The sequence below is a fragment of the Mesocricetus auratus genome, unplaced genomic scaffold, assembly GCF_017639785.1.
Source record: "Mesocricetus auratus isolate SY011 unplaced genomic scaffold, BCM_Maur_2.0 Super-Scaffold_100676, whole genome shotgun sequence".
Lineage (NCBI taxonomy): Eukaryota > Metazoa > Chordata > Mammalia > Rodentia > Cricetidae > Mesocricetus > Mesocricetus auratus.
In genome coordinates, this window is record NW_024429266.1 from 8,983,906 (window position 1) to 9,003,884 (window position 19,979).

Sequence of the window (19,979 nt, forward strand, 5' to 3'; positions counted from 1 at the left end):
TCTTGCGTATTTGATCAGATAGTAACATCTTTCTGTATAAAAACTTTTAACTGCTATTAGGGACCTTGCAGTTTGCACATAATTGTTTTTATCATGGCAGTGAATACTTGCAAGAAACCCCCTCATTGGCTTTCCCAGGTGAAATGTTATGGTACGCATGCCCAGTTTGCAGTCTATGGTTTTGTGTTTTTTTTGTGTGTGTGTGATTTTTATGTAACATAAAATAGGTGTACCTTCGTGAGTACATTTGATTTTATGATTTACATTGATCATGTCTTTTTAAAAGAATATCATCTGTCTAGTGTGTGTTGCTGCAAGTCTGCTTTTGTTCTCCTTTTTGCTTAAATACACTGACCAATTGCTGAATTACTTTGTATGTAGAACTAGAACCATGGGGACGTATGCAGGTATCATCAAGCCTATCCAGTTCAGAGTGTAGCCTATGCCAAGTCATAATTAAATTTCTATTTGTTCTAATGATGCTTCCAAAATAGTATTGCTAAGTTAAAGCGGTTTGGTATTTTAATTTACTCCAGTGATTAGCTCAGTTTACCTGGAGCTTTAATCCATTGCACACTTTGGGTTCCTGATGTTTGGTGCAGTGTTTTAGTTACGTGGCATCTGGCAGGATGACAGTAAGGCTTTCCCTCATTTGGGAGTCAGAAGGACATGGACAGTATATTATAACTCCTGTAGTACTTCCACTTTTAAAATCCAGCATCTTTTTTTTTTCACAAGTGTTGGTAGTGTTTGTCCAGGTGCCTCAACTGTAGCTTGTGTGATGACTATCTGTATCTTACAGCTTCCATAAATGGCTAATTGCTACTCAAAATCCTATTTCTGTGCTTTGAAGGTGGGGGAGAAAACGCTAAATAGATAATTTGAGAAAGGCATATTGCTTCCAGATCTGAATGGTGGGGAAATGCTATTGCAATGAATTGTTGATAATTTACTGTAACAAGTAGCCAACAGTTTATTAAAAAAAAAAAAAGAACCTTGGCTCACATCATGTAGCAGGAGCCTGAACCCTACAACTCTCCTTTGAGTTTGCCTCTTGCTAAGCTGCCCCGAAGTAAGTGTGGGATGGTAGCCTGGCTGAAGGACCTTGTCAGAGTGGCGGTCACCCAGACTCAGAGGAAGCGTCTGATACCCCTGACATGGAAGCCTGGGTTCGCTAACTATGCATGGGTAATGTGACTGTTCAAGGTGCCCTGTGGTCTGGCTGAGAAGGAAGAGTAGCTAGGTTTGAGCCCTGGTGTCTTCTGGAAGCCCCTCACCATGATGCGTATTTTGACGAACTACAGAAATGACCCCTGAAAGTATAGTCTTGATGTGTGTTTTGATTTCCTGGGAATAAGCTCCTCTGAATGTCTCTTATGTGATCAGGTCTGCTCCGCTCTTTGATGATGCACTCTCTACCTCCAGGGAACTTAAACTCTCATTGCGTCCAGGTGTCTAACTCAATCCCTGCCCGTAACCCCAATACTTGCTGAGTAGAGGTAGGAAGATCAGAAATTCAAGGTTTTGGGGGCTCCATATTGAGTGTGAGGTCAGCCTAAGCTATTTGAGATCTGCCCCCTGGATAATTAATTAATTAATTGATTAATCAAATGCCTAATCTAATACCAGTCTATGCTAACTTGCTGGTGCTGCCACTGTGAGCAGTGAGTTAAAAATGGCAACAATTATGCCTGTGATTTTTCGTACTAACGTTAGCACTTTAAAGAGGCCCAATGCTCTACAAGCAAGCTCTCCCACCCTGGCCATTTTCAGCCACACTCTCACAAGGAAGGAGCGATGCTTTTCCCCTTTACGCAGGTGTAAGTGAGGGCTTACACCTTTGTGTGTGTTCTGCCGCCTACTCCCGATGGTCAGAGTGCTAACAGGAAAGGGCTGGGATACAAACCCATTTGGAACGAATGCTCAATCCCTCTACTTCATAGCATATCCTCCAGAACACGTTGATTGTTGTAACAATATTTCTTCCATACAGTCTTCTACAGCCCAAGTCCAATGGCCCCGTGAGTACAGTCAGGCCTCTCCACCTAGGAGGTGCTAGCGTGTGTGAATTTTTTGTACTAAAAACAAATCCACACCTCAAGTATTAAATAAACATCACTCCTTCCAGAAAAAAAATGTGTTGCTTTCTTTCTGAATGACTTTGGGGATCAGAATATGACCCTGAAGTCAAAGCCAGCCCTCCGGCAGGATCACCTGGGGGTGGGGGGCACAGCGTCTGACAGTGATAAGAAGTTTGCTCATTATCATGACCCTCCCTGGCCTGTACTGAGGCCCCACTCCGAGTGTTCCCTGCCCCCAGCTCCGGTCTCCAGTCCAGAAAGACACAGCCGAAGATTCGGAGTCCCAGGCACATTTACTTTCTGTAGAGCCAATGTGAGGTCTTTGGGCTCTAAGTCCCTCCTTCTGGCCCTGACACACTGTGGCTTTGCAGTGGAAACACAGGAAGGGCCTTCTCACCTCACACCAGACGGCTCTGCTCCCACTCACAGGGCAGGTCAGCATCAGCTGGGACTCTTGAGCAGGAGTGTGAGGGCTGAAGTCTGCAGTCCACAGCAGGGCCAAAGGGACAGCTGACACACAGGAGGAAGCCCCAGAGAGGAAGCAATGTAGGAAATGTAAATTTTTACTGGACCTGTGTTTGACTGCAATTATGCACGGCACGATGTGTGTGTGGTGCCTGTGACAGAAGAATGGGCCACATCCCCTGGCCCTGGCGCTGGCACTGACTTACAGGAGGTTGTAAGCCTCCACCTGGGTGCTGGAAACCCGCAAGACCAAGTGTCTTTAATTGCCGAGCCATCTCTCCAGGCCCGGTGGATGTCATTGGATAGGTGATCTGTCTTTTTGGCAGGCAGGCAGCCACAGAGTCACGCCTACTCCCCCTCCCCAGTCCATATTAAACTGCACTTCCTAACTAGTGACCCTCTCACCTGCCAGAGTCCTCCGTGTGTCTCTGTGTGGTGCCGATCGACCGACCAAGGGAAAGGGGGACTCAGCTTTAAAGTCGGGTGAATGCATAGTGGCTGCAGAGTGGCTGCGACCTCTGTGAGCACCTGCAGGGCAGTCCTCAGTCACTGTGAACACAGCCCAGAGCGCCAGGCAGGTGCAGGGTGGGCTCATGTCAGGCAAGAATGCAGACCTTTGTGAATTTGAGTACTGGTTTGTGTGTGTTTGTGTTTTATATGTGTTTGTGTGTGTGTGTGTGTGTGTGTGTGTGTGTGTGTGTGTTTATGTGTGTGTGTTTATGTGTGTGTGTTTAGGACACTGGTCAATGTCAAGTGTCTTCTTCAGTCATTCTCCACTTTATTTTTTGAGGCACAGTCTCCCACTTGGGAGAATGTTTCCCCAAACGCCATGTATCAATGTATAATTCCCAGCCTGTTACCAACTGGAAGGTGCTAGAAACATTAAGAGGTGGGGCCTAAGATTGCCTGGGCTCTGGGGTAAGATAGTAAAGCAAAGAGTGAGAACATGACTCTATTCCTCTCTTTTTTGCTTCCCAGCTACGAGGTGAGAAGTTATTGGCACCACCACAGGCTCCCAGCAGGATGTCCTGTCTCATCCATTGGCTCCCAGACAGAAGGGCCGATTGTTCATGGACTAGAACCTGCGAAACTCTGAGCCACGATGAGACACAGTCTCTCTGTAAGTTGACTATCTCAGGTACATGGAAAGCTGACAGAGGCCTGTGGTGCTGCAGGAGCTGATGGGGAGCTGGAATGCAAAGAGACCAGCTAAGCCCCAGCTGTAAAAACCAGACAGAGGCCTTACTAAGTAACGAATTAGCCACTGCAAAAGATAAATTAGCCACCACAAATGACAAAGACCCCACAAACTCAGCTACTTTGAACTGTCTGTTTAATTTCCACAAAAACATTTCATTCACAGCACCACTGAACATTTTTCACCTGCAACAGGTATGTATATGTACATCGTTGTGGGGGATTCACAGGCAGTTGGCAAGGAGTTATTGAAACTCTTTACCCTAAAGTTTTAACAATGCCCACCCCTTTCCCACCCCAGATGTGATGGTTACACTTTGGCGGGCATGCCTTTGAGAATAAAAGGAAGGTTTTAAGCAACAAAACTCCACAATACTGTAACATAACTTCAGGCCTCCAGAAGGGATGACTCACCCTTGACAATCATTCTTTTTTTCTGGATTGCACTCACTTCATTTCAGAGTAGGTTCAGCATCTCTGGCCCAAAAACTCCAGCCCTCCTAACTTAGCAAAGAAAATTCCATGTAAATACAGAAAGTCTGGGGTGGGGGTGGGAGCTTAAGAGAGAGGAAACGGCAGGAATCACTAAACCTGCTCCAAATTCTAATGTATTCTATACATGGGGGATTTTTATCTGATGCAAGTTTTGTTTAAGAAATGTCTTTCCTGGTTTGATACCCTTGTCCCCACTCATGGTCACTTGACTGGAAATAAGCCCAGAAACACAAATCAAACCAAAATGTAACCAAACTGAAATCTCATGTACAAAGGCTAGCCTAGAACTCACTAAGTGACCAAGGATAACTTAAACTGCTGCCTTGGATTACTACATGCTTGGTTCTTGGGGTAGTTTGGCAATTGAGTGGATGCCCATGTAGCAAGATTCCGGCTTCTAGCCTGGGCACAGCAAATGAAACACTTTTTAAAATGCTGCTTGTAAACAGTGAGTCTTTATCTAAGTGTGGTACTAAATGCCTATACCCCCCGGAATCAAGAGGTTGAGACTGTGGGGTGGGGAGTTGGACTTGGGTTGGGGGAGGGTTCCATCTATAATGGTTAAACATGGTTACAGCCAGTAGTTTAGAAGTAGAAAGGGCTACAAAACTCTTTCTCAGGGAATATCTACAGGAATTTTTAGTTTTCATAGGTTGGGGAAATGATTTGGGATTTTTTTTTACTAGAAGCCAATAATGCTGCTTAATAGCATATAATATCTAATATGGCTCAGACACACCTAACTCAGAATGCCAGCATGTCAGGATGGAGACACCCTGAAAAGGACACACACACACACACACACACACACACACACACACACACACACACTCCACTGAATCTGGGAGTTCCTGATTTACAGGGTGTGTGTGTGTGTGTGCGTGCGTGCGTGTGTGCGTGCGTGCGTGTGTGTGTGTGTGTGTGTGTGTGTGTGTGTGTGTGTGTGTGTGTGTGTAATGGAGATTGGTAGCCCTGTGGGTATTTATAATAACCAAATGTCAAGAAATGAAGGTCCCAATTTTCAAAACAGAGATTAGAAGACAGGAAATGAAACAAAGCAATCAGTTCCTGTAACTGCTAAAGTGCTGGAGGAAGTGATGTGTTGTCCACAGAGAACCAAAGACCAGAGGGCAAGGAAAATCCTAGAAGGACAGAGGACACGTCCGAGTGCGGGACATCTGCTCCTGACCCGCCCCGGGGGTCTAACGCATGCTGTAAAGAAGTCTTTGAGGTTGGGGATATAGCTCAATAGCTGAGCGTATGCTTCAAAGAAACCTTGAAGGCCCTGGCCTTGATTGATCATCACGGTAGTGGGGAAGCAGAGAAGACAAGCAGGATGGAAGGAAGGGCAGGCAGGAGGGCTGGGGTTCTAAGCATGAAGGAACATGAACTGAGTGTCACCATCTACCTGAGCTCAGAGACAGTATGTTGTCTTGTCCACTGTGTACATGCCGACTGCTCGTTTGGGGAGGGAAGATGTGCACTGCCCTCAGAGAATTAAAAAGATGGGAAAATCAATGGCCCAGGAGACCCCAAGCAAAAGCATCACACACCCAGGGCTGGAGGTGCTGAACACAACCAGGTAGCAAAAACATTGCAGCCTCTCGACTTGTTTACACGCCATTAAATGCACTTTGGCTGTCTTTAAAAAGCCACATGTCACAAGGGCTCCTGTCTATAATCTGCTATGCAGGTGTCAATTAAGATCATTTTTCTGAGACTGGGCTTAACTATGTTGGAATTAAGTGTATTTTCTTTCCAGAACAAATGCTTTCAGAGATTAAAGAATGTTACTTTCATGCAAACTAAAATGCCTTCCTTTAGTTAGAAGCAGGAAAACTGTAAAATTATAGTTTTTCCCCTCAATAATAAGGCAGAGAGATATGAATTCAGATTTGGAAGTTAGAGACAAATTTCTACTTTGGCTTCAATGGAGGCATTAAACAGTGCTTATGTGGAGGGATCTGCTCACATATCACCATGCTGGGCTCCTAGGGAATTCTCTGGCCTGTCACGTTTGATGCCCAAAGTAGAAATTCTGTCTTTGCTCCTCTCTTAGCTTATAAAGTGCACTTAATCCAACACAACAAACTTCTGGGAGTTAGAAAGGTTTTAGATATTTTGCTATTTACCTTTAGATGGTTGATTTACATCTAACCAACTTCTAAGGAACAAAGAATTTCCTATATGTCTGACCACAGCTGCCTAACAGCCTCCAAATTTCAGACTAATAATTAAGTAACAAACAAAAAGCTGAGTCTCACTGTTTTGTCTGGACTCCTAGGCTTGAGTGACTGTCAGCCTCCTGAGTAGCTGGGTCTACAGGCACGTGCCACCATGCCCATGAAGACGTTTTTCTTTAAAATGGTGTTTGCACTGGAAAATGTGGGTGCCGTTTCTGTGACCATCCACCCCTTCTGATGAACCCCATGCAGTTTCTCAATAAGATCAAGACTGATAGCCTAGGACAAGATGACTTTCTGTGAGGCTTTGATTAAACAGGGAAGTCCAAACAAGGTGTAATACACATGGCAGAGATTTCTGCACTTTCTCCTACCAATACAGTTCAGCTTTGTATCTGAATCAGTTCATAATCAATTTATTTAAACTTGGTTAACACGGGTCACACATAAAACTCTTAAGTACCACCAAACACATTAAAAGCAGCAACCAAATTACTTTTTGTTTCTCAGTTGGTATCAACTTTTCCATACAGTTACTAGTTGGCAGCTATAATAAATACTTTAAAATATGCCTAACTAAAGCAAAGGCAGGCTAGCTTATTTATTTAGTAGGAATGAGTATTCTCCTGTCCCCAGAGTATTCATCTCCTCCTGGCCAATGCTACATGGATTAATGTGACATACAGAGAAGACTGTGAGGAAATCTGGGCAGCCATCCTACCCGGAGATTCTCAGAAATGGTAAATAAGTAAATAAGTAGAACCCTGTCCCCACACTTGTGAGTGTGAGTATGCTACATGATTGATTAAGCTTCTGCAACACCATTGCTGCAGTTTAGTTCCTGGCAGAAAGTAAACGTTAGCCACCCCACACCTCACAGAACAAAGAGATGGTCCAAAATCCATCTGTCCCTCCACCCCAGCAAAGTCTGTCTCCTCTAATGTGTTGAGAGCATTTTTCTGCCTCTTGAGGCATCCTGTTTATCCACCTTAAACAACTTTGCATGTTGCATTTATTTACTAGATGTCTGCTTCTCCTGGTCCAAGAACGGACCTAAGAATATATATTTCCACAATGCCGCAAATGGTCGACTTCCATCTTTTATGATCTTTGAGGGAAAGAGAGGAAATCGTAATTATTGTGTTTTAATTTTTTTCCCCACCCACTTAAGCTTTGAGCTCACCTGAGAGTCAGCTAGAAGTTCTGATTGGTTTAAGAACAAGGGCTACAGAGCGCACCTCAGTAACAGAGCAGTTCCCCGGCACACACGAGCCCTGCGTTCAATTCCCCAGCACCACCGCACAGACAAGAACGACTCTGAGTCCCAGCCTTCAACATCCCTGACAGACACTGTCGCAGGAAAGCATGGGACGCCAGGGGTAGTAGGAACGGGTGACACACCACGTGAAAATCAGCAGATTTGTCCCGCTCACATCCCAAACATCTGACCCCTACCGACGGCGAGCACACCCACAAAGCTCTTTCCACAAGCAGAGCCGGTGACCCAAAGTGCCTGTCCAGACAGTCTGATTTTGTGTGGGAACCCACTAAAAATGAGTACTGTTTTCACAATGCTGTCCCTCCTGAGTCTTCCTAAGAGTCTGTCCCTGCTCCAAAGCCACATCAATGGCCACATCCTGAGCATCCCTCGTGCTTCGGTAAGTCTCCAGACAGGGCCCACCGTTGTGCTCGGCACAGCCATTGACGAGAGCCAGGGGCAGTGTTCCCGGGGGACAGCACAGCTTCTTAGCACAGCTCTGGGAGATGCAGGGGGCGCTGCAGGTCAGCAAGAAGTCCTTCTGCTCCAGGGCTTCCTTCAAGTCCACCGCTTCGAACTGGATGGTCACATTGTGGATCCCAGCGTGATGGAAGACCTCCCGGATCTTTCTGCTGGCGTCCTGGTACCCTGCGTCCCTCTGGTACTTGATGTGCAGGGTGGCGATGAGCTTCCCACTCACCAGTTCCCAGATGTGCACCTCGTGCACACTGCTGACTCCGGGCACGCTAGAGAGCTTGCTCACTGCAACAGATGGGTGCAGACAACAATGAGTGCGGGAATGGAAGCTTGGAATCATGGGCGGGGCCCATGTACCTAATCATACCTAACCAGGCTGTGCGTTTAACACAGCCGACCGGGAGAAGAGCTGTCCCTCAAGAGTCCATTTTCCCATAATCACCCTTCCCTCTGACTTCCTACACCACACAGTGCTAACCTATAAGTAACTCAAGAGCCTGAGGCAAAAAGATTGCAAGTTCAAGACCAGTCCCAGTAAGTTCTAAAGAAGCCTGGGCTTTACATATGCACAGTCTGTTCCAAGCTAGCCTGGTCTGCATAGCAAGTTCCATGCCAGTCAGGACAACATAGGGAGACCCTATCTCAGATAGATAGATAGATAGATAGATAGATAGATAGATAGATAGATAGACAGATAGTACATAGATTATAGATAGATGAGTGATAAGCAAGTAATTAAAAGATGATAAATAGATATGTAAATGATACAGAGATAAATAGATGATTGATAAATAGATATATAGATGGAAGATAGACGGGTGATTGACAGATCAATAGAAGAACAGATAGACAATAGAGATAGGTGGGTAGATAGGTGATAGACAGGCAGGCAGATAGACAGACAGACAGATAGACAGGCTAGTTTAGCGGCATGGATCAAAAGCATTTACCAGAATGCTATTTAGGGATATATTCAAAGATTCTGAAACTTTTAGCCTCTGAAGCACATAACTGAGGTAAGCATCTGACTTCTATCTGAGCAAAGCAAATGAGAAGTCTCCACTCTAGACTGAGGAGGGGCCCTTAACACGGCCTTTTTATAGTGTGATGTTCCACAGTAACATTCCGGGTCATGAGTGTCAACTAACTGGAAAGCATTATATATATACCGTGAGTGACTCATCTTTTTAAGGGGAAAACGGCGTAAAGGTGTATATTAAAAAGAGAAAAAAAAAATCTAGGCCTTGCAGAATGGCCTTCACAAAGTTAAAACACATCTTTGTTGTGAGGGCAAACCGTCCAGTGGTGTTTTTTGCCCAAGATTTACATTCTCAAAACTGTGCTAGTTAGAGAATCAAGCCATAAAGAACCTTTGGTTCTTGGAGCTGTAAATTGTCATTCCAGTCTGCAAGTCTCCTGAAGCACGTCTCCATCACATGGAGACGTAGGAGAACACACCAGTCTCCTGAAGTACGTCTCCATCACATGGAGACGCAGGAGAACACACCAGTCACATGAAGCATGTCTCCAAAAGGGTGCTTCCAAACACACTGATCAAACAATGCCCTGCGATCATAACCACAGAGTGTTCTCGATCCCTGTTTGTATGTGGCCCACTTACTCAGCTCTTCCATGTCAACTCCCTTGGGGACCATCTGCAGCAGGATGACAGCAGTCTCCTTGATCAGTGGAAAAGCAGACGACAAAATAATGATGACCATGACAACTGTCAAACTGGGGTCAATGTAGCATTGCCAGTTACATGGGTCTGCTGGTGTCAGGGGGTGAACATAGAATATGATGGCCGTGATGACCACGATCACGGAACCCAAGGCATCTCCCATCACGTGCAAAAGAACACCTGCCAGGAAGGAAGGCAGACCAGTAAATCACCGAGCCAACCGTTGGAGTCACATGATGACCAGTTCACAAATGTTCCCTGTTGCCCAGTATGTGATATACACCAATGATCTCAGCATTTGGGAGACTGAGGCAGGGGGACAGCCTAACCTACACAGTGAGTCCATCTTTAAACAAATAAAATAACAATAGCAACTACTCAGAAAACAAAATCATATTGCCACAGCCATGTGATGACTCAACCAACTGAAGACACTTGCTACCTGGGGTCGGTTCCCAGGACCCACGCAGTAGCGTAAGGTGGCTCTCCTGTGAGGCAGTCTCTGTCCACACACACACACACACACACACACACACACACAAATATGTTACAAAAATGATTTTAAAGGTAAATGATATAATTACATTTTAGTTTCAATTTTTTAACTAAAAAGGAAGAAAAAAATAACAAAAAAAAATCTCAGGCCAGCAACCCAGGACCCATAGAGCCCAGGAAGAGGAACAGCCTTGGAAGAACCTGGGCTAGCTGTCACCTCCTGTGTCACCAGCCGGTACTGCAACATCACTATCCCCCAGCACCCGTCAAAGGGCATCATGACAGGAAACAGAGCCAAGTGAGTGATGTGCTGTTCTTTCAGACAAGCGTCTGGACATTAAATTCTTCTAAGCTTTCATTTCATTCTGAATTAGAGAAAACATCTCACTGTGTAGCCAAGGCTGGCCTCAAACCCCTAATCGTCCAGCTTCGGCATCCCAGTGCTGGGATTGTGTCACCATGCCTGGTTCAAAGTTTGTGTCTCTACTACACCCCATGAGTCAGGTGTGGGGTGGGGCTCCCCTTCCGTGTCCCTCGATCCCATCGTGGTCCCATCATCTTTTACTGTTGCTTTATAGTTGCAGTGCCAGAGGACAGAGCCCAGCGTCTGACCCGTGCCAGGCAAGCATCCTGCCCTTGGACACAGTTTTAGGCAGGAGAGCTGCTATTTTGGGTCTCTGTCTTCCCTCAACCCCAATCCACCCCCACTTTCCCTTGGGACACTCTTCTACTTCTCACTGGCCTGTGGCTATCTCTGTGGTGCTTAGTTTAAGAAGGCCTGGAGAGCAGGGATGCCGATGAGGTTTCCTTTGAATAAAAAGCCACTTGTCACGATCACATAAAATTAAAACTCTGTGTGTAAGAAGTTGTAAGTTCTAAAGGTTTCAGTCAAGTCATTGCAGAAAATATGCAATCTTCAGCAAAGAGGATCTGGGCTGTAGATGTACATTAAGTTAGAGTTTAGTAAATTCAGTGAAAATCTGGTCAGAGGGATTAAAAATGTAGACACCAAGTATTTGCATTCCTGAAAGGAACGCCAGAATCTTGCTCCTGGAAATGAGAGCAGCAGCAGGAGGAGGAGGAGGGGGAGAAGGGGGAAAGGAGAAGGAGAAAGAAGAAGAAGAAGAAGAAGAAGAAGAAGAAGAAGAAGAAGAAGAAGAAGAAGAAGAAGAAGAAGAAGAAGAAGAAGAAGTTGTTGTTAGGAACAGTTTCAATCTCACATGGGTCCTGTCTTGATCTGAGAAAGGGGTGTCATTCACACCCCACAGAATCACACCAATCAGGAGCTTTAAATCACCAGGTTCACATAAAGGACACCTGTCAACAGACCATGGTGATGGTTCAGAGACAAAGGCCTTGCTGCCAAGCCAGATGATTGAAGTTCTATCCCCAAGCCCAGGCAGTAGAGAGACCTCATTCCTGCAAGTTTTCCTCTGACCTCTGTACATGTACATGCATATAATGTATTTATTGTACATGCAATAAATAAATATGATTTTAAAAGATTATATGTGACTGGGCATGATGGCACCTACCTACAACTCAACTACCCTGAAGGCTGAGGCTGAAGGATGGAAAATTCAGGGTCAGCCTGGGCTACATGGGGATTTGCAGGCCAGCCTGGGCTACAAAGAGGCTTTCAGGCCTCTTTAGGCCCATATTAAGACCCTGTTTCAGAAAAACACAAGCAAACAAGCAAAAATTAAAAAAAAAAACCTATGAAACTGCCCAGGCCATAAAGGTGGAGTATCCAAAAGGTCACCCAGCATCTGAAACTTTACAGAAGCAGAGAGTGACATTCCAGCAGGACAATGTTGGAGGTAGGAGGCGTGCCAGGTCAAACAGTGGTACTGGACAGGGCATTTGGCCCTAAAACAGTGTGTGGCGGAACACACTTTTAATTCCAGCAATTTGGAAGCAGAGGCAGACCGATATCTGTGAGTTACAGAGTATAATAAGAGTGTTGAACTCCTGCTATATATGCTTAGGAGTGCAGAGAGCAAAACCAGTCAGTGAAGTCACCAAGAGAACCTCTAAGCTTGAGCATATATAGACGGGGTCTCTGGTCACGGTGTGATTAAAATACACCCAGTACTCCCGAACCCAACCACTAGCAGCAGGAGCAGCAGCCAATCGTGATGGGAAGGAAAAAGCTAAACTTGAAGAATGTAGTCTCTTAGAAGACACAGGAACAGCAAAATGAACAGCCCAAGAATGAGCCACATGTCAAACAGCCCTAACAGAAACCAGAGTAAAAGGGAGAAGCAGGGCGGAGGGGAGCCCCGCCCCAGGGTGCACCTGAGATTTCCTCTCCACTCTACAAAGGGGGAAATTGAGGCACTGAATGGCTAAGTGATTTGCCTGGGGTCACACAGTCATCAAATCCAAGTGGGCGTTTGAACAAGATTACCCGGTTGATTTGAACACACATAGAAGTTGTCAAAGGATGGTTCTAGAAGAAAATATGTAGTTAGGAAGGTCTGCTTGGCCACCCCTGCTATCCAAAAGGTTCACTCAGTCGAATTGATAATAATTCCAATTGCAAACTGCTGGCTCATAGACGATACTGAATGGTCTGACCTGGAAGGTGTTTGAATTAAGCTGCTCACACTTCCTGGCCTCGGAGCGACGCCCTTGTTAAATGCATTGTCCCCTTGTCCTTCACTGAGTAGTTACATAAAGCAACAGGACACAGATATACACATAAGACAGTCCCACTGTCTAGCATTCTGTCTCCCATCCTTCCCAGCCCCTGTTCCCAGCCACAGGAAAGAAATTCAGAACCTTCCCAGGAGTTGCCCTACCCACCTGTTCCCCTGACAGGAGCTAAGGAGACTTTTGCTTTCTTGGTGACAGCACCAAATGTTACTGTTCAAATAGGAAAACCTACTGTCTCGTTTTCATTCTTAATGCCACCACCTCATTAAGTCTAATGGGGGGGTCACACCCTCACTTACAGGTGGACAGGGGAGGCTCAAAGACACACCCCTGGAGGGAGAGCCAGAGCAGCAGATCGGGACTGCGATCCACTCAGGAGTTTAAGGAGAACCCCGGCTAGCTACAATCTGGACTGCGGAGTATGAATCTCCTGAGGACAGCAGCAGAGCATCCGAGGAAGATGGATGCCCCAGGAAATATGGATAGAGGGCTTTTGCATCCTGTCCTGCATAGGCTCCAGTCCCCACCCCAGGGTTCCCACGCTTGGCCACTAAGAATCCCACACAACAGTGGCTCTCACACTTCTGGTCCCCACAGTCTACACTAAAAGGTTTGTTTTGCATCCCAACACACTCGGAGATACAAGTTGAAGCAAGAAGCGAACAAATGCCACCCTTACGACGTATTTCTCTTTTCTGTTCTGTCCCATTCCATCCTAACGATGATTAAATTCTGCTAAGTGGAACCTGGGGCCCAAACCAAACTGTGTGTGTCACAGTTCCTCGACAGAATGGGAGGAAAAACTTTCACTTTAACTGATAAAAATTTGAACATGTTGGGGGATTGTTCTGATTTGTTTTGGGAGATGGCTTTTTTGTTTTGTTTTGTTTTTTGTTCCTTTCTTTTCCTTTTTCTGTTTTGAGATAGGGCCTCACTATATGGTCCAGGCTGGTCTCCAAATCACACTTCTCCTCCCTTAGCCTCTGGAGTGCCGAGGTAACTGCTCTGAACCAGTAAGCCAAGCTCCATGTGCTATCCGGATGCATGTACATACTATGCAATACTAAGTCAAATATCTAGTCCCCTGAACTTTTCTTTCTTTTCCTTCTCTTTATGGTAAAAATTTAAAAAAACACTCAAAGCCTTTTCTTCTAGCTGTTTTGAAACATACAGTAGTACCTGGCTGCTGTCACAGCTGCCCACTGAGTGAAGGCACACAAGCTTGGGTAGTGGGCCAACTTGGTTTTTGTCCACCTTTAACAAAAATCACAGTCAACACCAAGCATAGTGGTAAATATGCTGTAATTCCAGCAGTGTGGGACCTAACAAAGGAGGACTGTCACAAGTTCAAGGTCCACCTGTACTACATATTAAGTGCAGCCTAGTCATGGCTATATAAGAGGACCCTGTCTCCAAACAAACAAATCACACCCTGTTACAACAAGCTGCAGTGGGGCTTTGGATATGGATCCATGGGGCAGCATGTGTTTAGCATGCACAAGGCCCTGGGTTGCACGCCTAGCTTCACACACACACACACACACACACACACACACAATCTTAAATAAAAGGATACACTGTATGTCAGTAATATTCATGAAAGTAGCAAACCAAGTACAGCAGTAATATGACACTGATGTGTGGAGATCAGCTCAGACCAACCTGGACCTGAGTTATAGAGCTCATGAGAATGTGATATTCATGTGCTGGAATCGGAGAACATGACACATATGTAGACATGAGAAGAACATGACACATATGTGGAGATCACCAGAACAAAATGCTCATGTGGACATCAGGAGGCATGACACTCATATGTGGGCATCAGGAGACAGGACACTCATATGTGGGCATCAGGAGACAGGACACTCATATGTGGACATCAGGAGACATGGCACTCATATGTGGACATCAGGAGACAGGACACTCATATGTGGACATCAGGAGACATGACACTCATATGTGGACATCAGGAGACAGGACACTGATGTGTAGGAAACAGAGGAACTCATTACATATGTGAATTTGAGTAGACCATGACACATATGTAGAGGTCAGGAGAACAAGGTATTGATATGTGGGGATCGGGAGAACATTTTACAGATAATGCGGAGGTCCAGAGAACATGACTGATGTGTGTACATCAGGAGAACATGTCACATGTGTGGATATGAGAATAACATGACTCTGTGGAAATCAGGGGAATGTGGCATTGATATGTGTGAATCACATATGTGTAGGTCAAAAGAACATGGCATTAATATATGGGGTCAGGAAAACATGATACATATATGACTATGAGGAGAACATGATATATATATCAGGAACACATTTCACTGATAATGTGGAAATCAGGAGAACCCAACATTCATGTCTGGGGCTCAGTGGAACACAACACTCACATGTGGAACTCAGGAGAACATGACACTGACATGTGGGGATCAGTGGGACATGACACATATGTAGCAATCAGGAGGTTATGACACTGATATGTGAAGCTCAGGAGAACATGACACACATGTGTAACTCAGAAGAACATGGCACTGATTTGTGAACAGGCAGCGATAGCGTGGCTTAATTAGAGCAAAGATAAATCATTAGCAACTAGTTTTCCCCTCAGAATCAATGCAATGATTAGGCAAGAGAAGAGGGTCATAGTCTGCAGGTGGCTGACCTACTTTCCAACACACCGTTGCCTTACTGAAAGCTGGACAGAAGTCGCAGCTGCGGCACAGCCCCGTTAGCTATGGGAAAGGGTTCGAAGCTAGCCCAAAGACAACCCTACCTCTGATATTCAGTGCTTCAGACTTTTTCTCTTTTTTCGTCGTCTCTTCTGGTTCATTCTGGGTGTTCAGGGAATCACCTGCATTCAAAGAAGAAACCTTGTGTTGTGTATAAGTTCTACAAACAAAAAGAACCAATGAACTCAAAATGCAGTTTTGTTATTTTCAATTCCTCTTAGCATCCGGGAGTCCCCACCTTCCCACACTCAGCCCAGACAGGTGCCTTTCAACCCAGAGGAAGGCCATGGTCCACCCTCGGACGCACACTTTTCAAATTTAAAACGGGACAAGTATAAGCCTACCCCTACCCCCCCAAAACCCACAATACCCAAGGGGCAGAGGATAGCCCTGCCACTGATGTGTCAAGGCAGGAGACAAATCCAGCAGGAAAGGGGAGGGATGGGGAGTGCTCTCTATTGCCCAATAGCAATAATTGATTTCCAAGATCAATACTGCCACAAGGAGAGGGGATTGGATAAGAACTGCAGAGTCAAGGTGGAAAGGAGGGAGGGAGGGAGGGAGGGAGGGAGAAATGGGGGAGAGAAGAAAGAAGGCAGGGAAAGAGGAAAGAAGAGGAGGGAGGGGAGGAGGGAAAGTTCAATTAGAAGAGGGCAGAACAAGCTGCGAAGAGGATTTCTTTTTAACAGTCAGGAAACAAAAAGCAAAGGAGGGAGTGGATGAGTAAATGGGACCAGATGCCTGGGGGAGAAGGGAGGGTGGAGGGAGGACAAAGCGGTCCCAGCCCAGAGGGATGCAACCGAAAGGCACCTGCTACATTCGAGAACACGGTCGCGCCCTCCTGCAGCTTTCTTCCGGCCGAGGCCCCCCGGAGAGTCACTACTGCGTCTGAACCGGGGGCTGTGGCTGCCACAGACCCTTGGGGATTCTCCAAAGCGCCGCAAGGGTCCCCCTGGTGCTGCGGCTGCGGCTGCGGAGGGCGGGTCCGACGCCCCCGCGTGCATCTCGCGAAGCAGGCGCCGCAGTCCTGGAAGATGAGCAGCCCCACTATGTTGACCGCCAGCCCCAGGGTGCCCACGATGAGCACCAGCTCCGCATCGTCGATGCGCTCGGGCCGCGCGAGGCGCAGCACGGCCTCCACGAAGATGGTGAAGCAGAGCGCGGTGAGGAAGACGGCGTTGCTGAGCGCGCCCACCACCTCGGCCCGAGCATAGCCGTAGGTGGCGCCCGAGCCGCGGGAACCACGCCGCGCGATGTAGCCGGAGCCCAGGCCCACGCACAGCGAGATCAGGTCAGACAGCATGTTGAAGGAGTCCGAGAGCAGCGCGATGGAGTTGCCCAGGTACCCCGACACCAGCTCCGCCACGAAGAAGGCCACGGTGAGCACCAGCATGAACAGCAGCCGGCACGTCTTGCCTGAGTAGCGGCCCATCTTTGCAACCCGCCGCGCCCCGCAACAGGTGGGGGGGTCTGGAGCCCACCTCCAGCCGCAGACCCGCCCTGCCCCACCGGGGCCTTTTGTACGGCCAGCTCGCGCCCGCACGGCCAGAGTCTGCGGGAGTGGCCCTGGTATCGCAAAGGCCACCTCCCGGGGCCCCAGCCCCTCCTCTCTCGCCGCCCAAGCCTGACTTGGCAGGTGGCCACCGGCCTGTGTCTCCTTCTAGGACTGGGCTGGAGAGGAGAGCCGCTGGGAGGAGGGGCGCATCGGGATGCCAATCTTCTTAGATTCCCACCTCCACCCTCGCAGAGAGGCGGGATGCACCCGATGACCCCCGCTCCTCCAGCTCCCCCACCCCCAACCCCGGGCCACTACAGATCTGTGAACGCTGCTGATAAGGACCTGGGCTGCAGTGGGAGTGATCACTGCACACCCGTGCCTACGTGCCCAGTCGTGAGTCGCAGGGTAGATTCCATATGGGCTGGTGGGGTCAGCTGCACTTAAAGGCATTTCCTGCTTTTCCTTTGGTTAAATGGTTATCTCATTCTTCACATAACCCCCCATTCCTGAGCCCACCGCCAAAGCACGTTATCTTCTCTTCTTCACAAAGAGCACCTGTCCTTTCTGTTACTCCCTCAGGGCGCAGTGTCCCCCATCTCCCCTTCGGGGGTATCTCCGTGTTGATCTTTCTACAGAGGAGCAAAAGGCGGGTAGCCCAGGGCACATGGCCGCCACACCGGTGTAAGCTTAAGCGTGGAGCGTTGGTGCAGCACCCCTAAACCCGGATACTTTGTGGTAGATACAAGTCCCTCGGCCATCGAAGAAGTCAGGCTTTGTCACCTTTCATAACATGCCGGAGAGAATTTCTACTGACCCCATAGATGACCCGATACTCCTAGTTCAATTGATTGACCCAAATCGTTTCTTCCAAACAGGCCGGCTTCCAAATGGCGGTCACTCAAAGGGAACATGTCCAGATAACCCTCACAGCAGCCCCTTCAGAAAGGGCATTTACGGTTGCTCACTTCAGTGGGGTGTGGATGGGGGAGCCCTGTGCCTCGCTCTTACTTTATGAAGGGTCTGGAGGCAAAGCAGCGTAACTGCTGCTCTGGGTGTCTCTCCCCATGAACGTTCATCACCCTCGCCGGGAGGAAAAAAAAAAAAAGCGGTTTGGAGCTTGAAGACGAATACAGTGCCTCCCTCAAAAACAGACCCCAGGAAGCCAAAGTAGTGCAGGTCTTTCAACTGCTCAAGAGGGTTAGTTTGAGACTGGAATCCATTAGCAAAACATTTAACTTCAGAAAAAATTCGGATGAAATCTGTGGCTCTGGCTGACAGTGGAGGTCAGAGGACAACTTTGGGGAGCTGATCCTCTCCCCCCACGTGGTCCTAGTCTCTGGGATTGAACTCAGAGCATCCGGCTTGATGCCAAACACTTTGATCTGCTGAACCGTCTTTCCAACCCCTCCCCCCATTTTTTGTGCTATTTTGTGGCCTGCTGTGTTTAACCGGGATTCCAGCCCCACCCGTCTTCATCTTAAAATATGCTTCCATCTTTTTCATGGTCTCTGGAGGTTCCTATCAGTGGTACTAAAATACCCCCGAAAAAATAAAATAAAATACCCCCGAGTCTAAGGTCCTTCCTCACTACTAGATAAGCCCCAAATGCAAGGGATTTATTAATACTCCCTTTTCAGACAGACAGATGACTCAAGCCTGTAATCCCAACATTTGGAAGGGGGTGACAGGTGGGCTGCTGAGGCAGCTCAACCTGGCCTACAGAGAGAGTGAACTTGTCTTTGAATAAATAAATAAATGCCTCCAGGAGAAATGTCACCACACTGAGAACTTGAGGAAATTCTCTAAATAAATAAACAAAAAGTTACTGATAGCGTAGAAAAAATCAGGTATAGACAATGAAGTTTTTAAGCTATAGAGACTTGAACAAGTTCCTTAACCATTGGGGCCTGTTTTCATTACTGTAAACTGGTAAGTACTGAACAAATTACCATGTGAATATAATGATACCTAGTATACGTAAGCACTCAAGAAATGCTATCATTATATTTGCTAGTGTGACTAACAGTAGTGCAATACACATGTAATAAAATTCATGACTGGTCTATAGGTAAAATGCTGACCTATGCCAGGGATGTGTCCAAGTACTCTTCCCAGCATATAACTTACATTGCCTTCAAACTATGGAACCTCTAAAATATTTGACATATGACTGCAAGAGCAGGACTGGAAAGTGTAGCTCAGTGGTAGAGTCCTTGCCTAGCACTTACTTGTAAGGCCCTGGGTTCAAACCCCAGCACTGGGGCCTTTTGTAACTCACCCAGCAGGGCTAAAGTGTTCCTGGCTAATTGTAGTTCTTGTTCATGCACAGCTGGAAAAAAACCAGAAATCAGCAGAATCATATCACTCCTGCCTCCTGGTTAGTCATTCTAAGCAAAGGCAGATAAGAATTGTGTCGCTGGCCCAGGAGCAATAAGAAATGCCAGAGGCTGAGGACCAGGAGATGTCACAGGTGTCTGATGTCCCTGTCCTCAGCCAGTTCCTGACCATAAGGAGAGGTAAGCGTTCAGATACTGCTAATAAAATGCACTGTAGGCAAAGTGGGGTGTGTGTGTGTGTGACATGTACATGTCATGTTTCCATAGGTGTGTGTGTGTGTGTGTGATATGTACATGTCATGTTTCCATAGGTGTGTGTGAACATGTACACTCATGTGGTTAAGACTGTCTTCCCCAGTCAGTTCCACTTTAGGGGGGAGCGATGAGGGAGGGGAGAAAGCAGAATCTCTCAGT

The 19,979-nt window shown here is 46.9% G+C and overlaps 1 protein-coding gene across 2 annotated transcripts in view; it reads right to left on the reverse strand.

The window, feature by feature from the left end:
* Positions 1–3,862: 3,862 nt before the first annotated feature.
* Positions 3,863–19,979, reverse strand: part of Slc30a10 (solute carrier family 30 member 10) — a 30,771-nt gene continuing 14,654 nt past the window's right edge. The window contains exons 1-4 of one of the 2 annotated variants that reach the window (XM_005082437.4): positions 16,542–17,479; positions 15,776–15,853; positions 9,778–10,017; positions 3,863–8,441 (exon numbers count right to left, since the gene is read on the reverse strand). In XM_005082437.4, the coding sequence (XP_005082494.1) occupies positions 7,969–8,441; positions 9,778–10,017; positions 15,776–15,853; positions 16,542–17,163 (1,413 nt within the window). In that variant the 5' untranslated portion in view covers positions 17,164–17,479 and the 3' untranslated portion in view covers positions 3,863–7,968. Of the gene's footprint in view, positions 8,442–9,777; positions 10,018–15,775; positions 15,854–16,541; positions 17,480–19,979 lie in introns of those variants that run through there. The other variant, XM_040738944.1, reaches the window with a different exon arrangement.